General features: G+C 34.0%; 1 protein-coding gene across 1 annotated transcript in view; it reads left to right on the forward strand.

Annotated features, from left to right (window-relative positions):
• The window catches only part of LOC125026800 (nuclear pore complex protein Nup98-Nup96-like), a 30,033-nt gene that overhangs the window by 9,081 nt on the left and 13,452 nt on the right, over positions 1-7,500 (forward strand). Inside the window, exons 12-15 of the mRNA XM_047615401.1 lie at positions 1-233; positions 603-849; positions 1,025-1,287; positions 1,437-1,604. The exon at positions 1-233 is cut by the window's left edge and continues 65 nt beyond it. Coding sequence (XP_047471357.1) covers positions 1-233; positions 603-849; positions 1,025-1,287; positions 1,437-1,604 — 911 coding nt within the window. The remainder of the gene's footprint in view (positions 234-602; positions 850-1,024; positions 1,288-1,436; positions 1,605-7,500) is intronic.

The raw sequence follows: 7,500 nt of genomic DNA on the forward strand, positions 1-7,500 counted from the left end.
TAAAGCCCAAGAAATATCCCAGTGTAAGGAAGCTGAACCTGAAGGTGTTCAAGGCTGCTAAGGGTGATTCGTCCCTGAGCAGCCCAACCATCAGTACCACGGCTGATAAGTCTGGTGCTGGTGATGCTCCCTCTCCCCTCACCACGCCTGTCAGTCCCATTGGTGATGGCACGCCCAACAGAACTAGCCTCCCTCCCTCACATGACAACTCACCCACACCTGACATAATCAAGGTGAGGTGCAATACTTAACTTTCTGTAGTGGATTATTTTGCTTTGAATTTTTAGATGGTATTCAGTGGGGAGTGTAATTTGGATTTATAAACTAATCTTTTACATTTGCAAGGCAAAAAAATTGCTCATATTTTATTAATTTCTTACTGTGGCATTATTGCTAACATTGTTCTTGATTTTATCATTATTAGCATTGTCATTTTAATTTTGTTGCTATTATTATGAATAGGATTATCATCAATGTTGTTATTGTTTTTATTATAATTATTTGATATTGTTTTTTTTATTGAAGCTACCATTGCTATTATTATCATTATTACTATAATTATTAATTATTAAGCTAAATAATTATTTTATATGCTCTTGCAGGGAAGAGAGAAGATCAAGAGCCTCAACCTGAGAGGCAAGCCCCAAATGAATGACACATTGGCCGACCTCAATGTAGTCCAGATGGCAGGTGCTGAAGCTATGGAGGGAAATCTGGAAGCTGCAGAGAATGAAGAAAAGGACTCCAGTGCTGAGGCTGACAAGGAAAACATTTCTATCTTTGATGTGTCAGCTGCAGAGGATATTCCAGCTATGGTCAACAAATCGTCTGACAAGCCACACCCTGCAGGTAAGTTTATTGTGTTGGGTAATGCTTTAGAACCTTTGTCCAGATAGTGTGTATTTTATTAGTGTTCTGTAATTCAGTTATGACTAAACAGATGAAGTAAGTTCCTGTGGAACATATATTTTATACCTTGTCTATGAAATCAGTTGTTAAAACTGTCCCGCTTTTCTTTGAACAGGTATCAAGCTCACTCGGTCAGGGTACTTCACTCTTCCCTCACTGGATGTGCTGGCAGAGATGTTGGACTCAGATGGGCAATGTCTAGTTGAGAATTTCACTGTGGGCCGTTATGGATATGGAAATGTGTGTTTCCTTGGTGTTACTGATGTTGCTGGCATTGACCTTGATTCTGTGGTGTTCATCCTTCGAAAGCAGATTGAAGTTTATCCAGAGGGGACACAGAAGCCACCCCAAGGCCAAGAACTCAATAAACCTGCTATCGTAAGTATATTGCGATATCTATGTTGTAAAGCCTATTTTACTATTGCGAATTCAAGAAATCTTGTTTCAGAATTGTATATGATTTTGCTGAAGCAGCATTTTCTGTATTAGTACAAAACTATAGCCTGTGGTAATACCTGCTTTTCCAGATTACGCTAGATTGTGTCTGGCCAGTTGACAAGACCACGCGAGAGGTGATCAAATCTTCAGAACGACTCCAGGCAATGGGATGGGCAGATTATCTGGAGCGCCAGTGTGTCAAAATGGAATCGACTTTTGTTGAATACCGCCCAGAAACTGGATCATGGGTCTTTAAGGTACCCAGATTTTAATTTTTTGAAATTTATTATACTAAGAGTTCAGCTGATTCATGTGATCAGTTGTATCAGAAGTTTGCACAGTGTATGGTAGAAACTTTGAGTAAAAGCATATTAATAGCATTTCATCATTTTACTGATGAAACTTATCTTTAAAACTCCCAAAACTACCAAAGCATGTGATACTAACTCATAGGATGCAAAGCTTACCTGGAAATAGAAAATATGAAATGAAAACATAGAGAATACTTGTGACATCATATTCAAGATTTATTGATTAGCACTATACCAAAGTTAATGAATTTGAGGAATAAGATTGTGAGGACATTTTTTCACATTCTAGAAAACTTTGTGGTTAACCAGTGGATAGATATGCATATATGTCATGAAAAGATTTGAAAACCTCTGATAGCTGTTGAAAATAAGTGCTTAAGTTGATAAGTTTTACTTTGCTTGAAATGTTTGCTAGCCAATCATCTGGTTACAATTTGTTGTGTGGTACAGTGATATACCATTTTTCATAATGAACTAATTTTAGATACTACAAAGAGTCCAGAAATTATAAGTAGTTTTGTCATGACTTCTGTTCTTCTTACTTTGCCATCACATTTAACAGGGTAAGCATTTGATTGCAGGCTTGATAGGATCTAATTATTTGTAATAGAGTATTGATAACTGATATTACTTCACTTCAGATTTTGAAGAGGATTTTAGATTTTAATGGGTTTTTAAAAATTGATTCATGGAGATGTAGTGATGCTTTTAAGGTGAAAGAAGAGTATGTGCTGACGATGGATAAAACTTCTATATGCGCAAACACATAAACGCTTTGACACTTATACACAGACTTAGGGCAGTTTTGTAGTTTCCATTCTTATAAGGGGTACATTTTATGCTACCTTCTTCCTTGTTTTCCGTAATTTTAACACTTGATTTTTACTTGCTTTATGCCTGAGCGGTATTTATTGCCTAAGGCACTATGGTTAGTAATCATGTTGATATTGTCTAGAGTTTGAAACTTACATGACAGGCCACTAATAAGAGGCCTCAATAGAGAAGCATGCAAATAAATATGTTCTTTCTCCTTCCCCCTTTCCCCCTCACTCTCCCCACTCACTTTCACATACATTCATACATACATACGTACGTACATTCGTACGTACGTACGTACGTACATACATACATACATACATACATACATACATACATACATACATACATACATACATACATACATACATACATACATACATACATACATACATACATACATACATACATACATACATACATACATACATACATACATACATACATACACACATACATACATACATACACACACACATGCACACACACACACACACACATACACACACACACACACACACACACACACACACACACACACACACACACACACACACACACACACACACACACACACATATACACACACATATACACACACACACACACACATACACACACACACACACACACACACACACACACACACACACACACACACACACACACACACACACACACACGCACACACATACATACATACATACATACATACATACATACATACATACATACATACATACATACATACATACACATACATATATATGTACTTCATATACTTACATATGTACTTCATATACTTACATATATACAGAATATATACACACAAAACTCATACATGATCACATACAGATATATACACATGTAATATACATACCTGTAAATATACATATATATACACATACATGTACATATACATATTTATACATACATACATACATGTACATACACACAAACATATACATACATGTACATACATATACATTCATACATATACATTCACACATACAGATAGACATGTACATACATACATACTACATTTATTCTTATTATGAAATTTATTCTGTATTTCTTCACTGAATATCAAAATCTAGAGATGTTTTATAGTTTAGCTAAAGAAAAAATACTTGAATCAGTTTCATTGAAATGTCTGTGATATCTGTCTTGATATGATACCTGACTAATATTCCATATTTGGTATCAAACAAACTTGACTTGAGTCCAAGAGCTTTATTTACCATGTATTTGTTGTATGTGATTTTTAGCTGGGAAATTATTTTTTATATTTTATTGCTTTCAACGTATAGCTTTGTTTCTTGTATTTTGTGTATTTAACTAATTAGTTTTTTGTTTTATTAGGGTATTTATTTGTGTTTTGTCTAGAGGTTAATGATTTTTTATATTTACTGTTTGAGAATGCACGGCTTGATTAAAAAACAAGAAAACCTGTAGTTAGTTTACTGTATATTTGTAGCCTTGAGTATTTTTATATTTTACATTGTAAAAGCTAGTAATGAGAGCAGTGGTTCTTGGTCTGTATATACTTATTTAATTTTCATACCTTTTTTTTATGCTCCTTTTCCCCATGCACTGTAAACACTTAAGCTGAAGCTTTATTGACTTCCTCAGATTGGATTTAGCCTTTAGAATGATGTTTGAGAATAAGATGACTGTACATTCAGTATTTCCCTCAAACAAAATCAGGCATTTGAACTCATGAGTAAGCTGTATATGAGCAGACAAGGAACCAGTGATTCAAAATTTGGATTAGGCTGATCATTGCTTTAGCTGGTTTAGTCCTTATGATACTGTTGCACTATTTTGTTTGCTTGCAGGCAAAGTTGTATTAGTATTGATGCTACTTAATCTTTACCCAGTCACACCGAGAGATGCCAGATACCTGTCACATAATACCCCTGATGCTGGGTCAAGCTGTGTGGTCAAGCTTGCTCTATGTTATTTATGTAAAACAATGATGTACTTATTTGACCCTGGCTGCATTCATTAGCATTCATTCATTGCATTCTAAAGCCTCTTTTTAACCTCATTACCTAATATTGCTAATGCTGCAGCCCAGAGCACAGAACTGGGTAATTTTGTTTCCTTGGCTTCTGATTTTGCCCATGTGCAGTTGACTTTGCATGCACCCTGATGTGTTGTTTGATATTGCACTGGAGGCTCCTGTTGTGATTGGGTTCATATTGCTTATGAGTATGATAGATGCATGTCATTGTTTTTTGAATTGTTGAGAAAAAAATATGGGAAGGTAAGTACAATATTCATTTATTTGTGCATATATATTTTTAAAAATTCTTAAGATGCTTAAGCTTGTGTTTTTCTTGTGCATTGCATTGATTATTTGCATATGTTGTTCTGGGAAAAAAAATAGAAAAGGCTTGAAAAGTAGGTTTTCCATGTACTGTATTGTGAAGTTATGTGTGTGAGGAAAGTAGGTTTGTTTGAGAGGATAACAATAAGGAAATAAATTTGAATTACTTAGAATAAAAGTAGATATACATTCCCATGACATTAACAACATTAAATTGTGAAGATGGAATGCAGAGAAGTAGAGAAGATTTTGTGATATAGGAGTACAGGTGTGTACATTATCTGTGATAGGACAGTGAAGTGATAGTGATGGAAACATTGGGAGGTAGGCTAAAGTAGGATTCAAAGATTTTTTCATGGAAATAGGATTAGGATGAAAAAGAAATTGCATTTTATCCAATATAGGTAAATGCTAGAAAAAAAAAAAAAAATTGAATGTAGCAATGAGTCTGAAACTGATGAATTGTTTTTAGTTTTAAGATTATAAGAAATACACATGGAGTCATTTAAAGAGTAGTAATACTATTTACAATGATTATTTCATAAATATGAAGATGAGTGCATTAGATTAGGGTAGAAAATGTGAAACATGCTTTTGGTTTCATCCAGCATTAACTCATTATGTGTTACTATATACAAGTATAAGAAAAAATAGGACATTTTAGCTAAGTAATATATAGGGTTTTGCTTTTTTAGCTAACCATTGTATGCTGCTCAATTAACAGTGTTCATAACTGTTTTTGGGAACAAATGCATCATACAAAGACTGTGAGTGATAGGATTATTTCAGAGACAGTTGACAAATATGACAGAAGGCTATTGTGAGTTGTCTTTACAAAGCAATGTTAACTGAAATTAGCCGAGGCTTGTTTCCATTTGATAAAATAATACGTCTGATGTGTTCAGTATCTGAATATGATGTGTATAGAGCATGATTTCCTATGTATTTTTATAGATATCCTCTATTATATCATTGATGTCTCACTTTTATAATCACAATGTTATTCACTAAATAATTAGTCTTGTATTAGAACTGATACTAATATGTAGGATTAATTGTGCTTTATTTAACTGTGGTGGAAATGTGTATCTTCTGAATTATTTTGTCATTGCAATTATGTAGTACCTTGAAACGTATATACTTACTTGCTATTGATCTGACTGTGAAAGTTGGCTAAAAAAAAAAAAAAAAATTATATATATATATTTATGATTTATATTATCAAACTGTAGTAGATTATGTTGCTTTGTATTGCAATAAAGGTGCATGACTATCAGAATTTTTTCTGATCCTAGTGCAAATGTGATTTTCTTGTATATAATCAGGAGATACAAATACTAGGACTAGACAAGATTGTTAGAAACATTTAGTAAGTCAATAAGCCATGGTTGCCAAATGCTACTTTGCTTAATTCTCTGGTAGTATTTAGAGAAGCCTTTGAAAAAAGATGTGTATATTGTGAGTTATTCTTCTCAGAATATAAACTCATGAAAAGTAAGTACGTGTCTAAGGGAAATTAGAGTCAAAAGCAAGGGAAAAGGGGTGGTAAGTTTAAATGTACAGATATGTAGTTCATATAATAATAGTGTTTTCATGACTACTTGTATTTTAGCTTACCATTTCCATACAAACTTTTATATAAAAATGTGCAAGATTCTAAGTATTAATTTAGCATCTTTTGCTTTAATTTGAGGTCAGGGAAAAGCTTTCACCAGAATCAGGTAATTTACTTGCATTGAGAAATTATATAAAAGGTTGATTTTTTCCATTTTGGTTTAACTAAATATATTTTTCATATTTTTTTCCAGAAGACATGAGTAAAGTAAGGAGTATATTACAATGTGTATCTTGTATCTGTTTTGGGAACAATGTGAGATATAAGGAAAGAATCACCAATACATGTTACATGCATGTTATGCACATACACACACACACACAAATACTCGCGCACACTCACACTCACACTCACACTCACACTCACACTCACACTCACACTCACACTCACACTCACACACTCATACTCACACACACACACTCATACTCTCATACTCATACTCTCATACTCATACTCTCACACACTCATACTCTCACACTCATACTCTCACACTCATACTCTCACACACTCATACTCTCACACACTCATACTCTCACACACTCATACTCTCACACACTCATACTCTCACACACTCATACTCTCACACACTCATACTCTCACACACTCATACTCTCACACACTATACTTTCACACACTCATACTTTCACACACATACTCTCACACACTCATACTCTTACACACATACTCTCACACACTCATACTCTCACACACTCATACTCTCACACACTCATACTCTCACACACTCATACTCTCACACACTCATACTCTCACACTCATACTCTCACACTCTCATACTCACACTCACACTCACACTCACACATACATACATACATACATACATACATACATACATACATACATACATACATACATACATACACACATACACACATACACACATACACACACACACATTCACATACATACATACATACATACATACATACATACATACATACATACATACATACATACATACATACATACATGCATACATGCATACACACATACATACATACATGCATACACACATACATACACATACATATATACGTACATACACACATACAAACATGCAT

The sequence above is a fragment of the Penaeus chinensis genome, chromosome 7 (assembly GCF_019202785.1).
Source record: "Penaeus chinensis breed Huanghai No. 1 chromosome 7, ASM1920278v2, whole genome shotgun sequence".
NCBI lineage: Eukaryota > Metazoa > Arthropoda > Malacostraca > Decapoda > Penaeidae > Penaeus > Penaeus chinensis.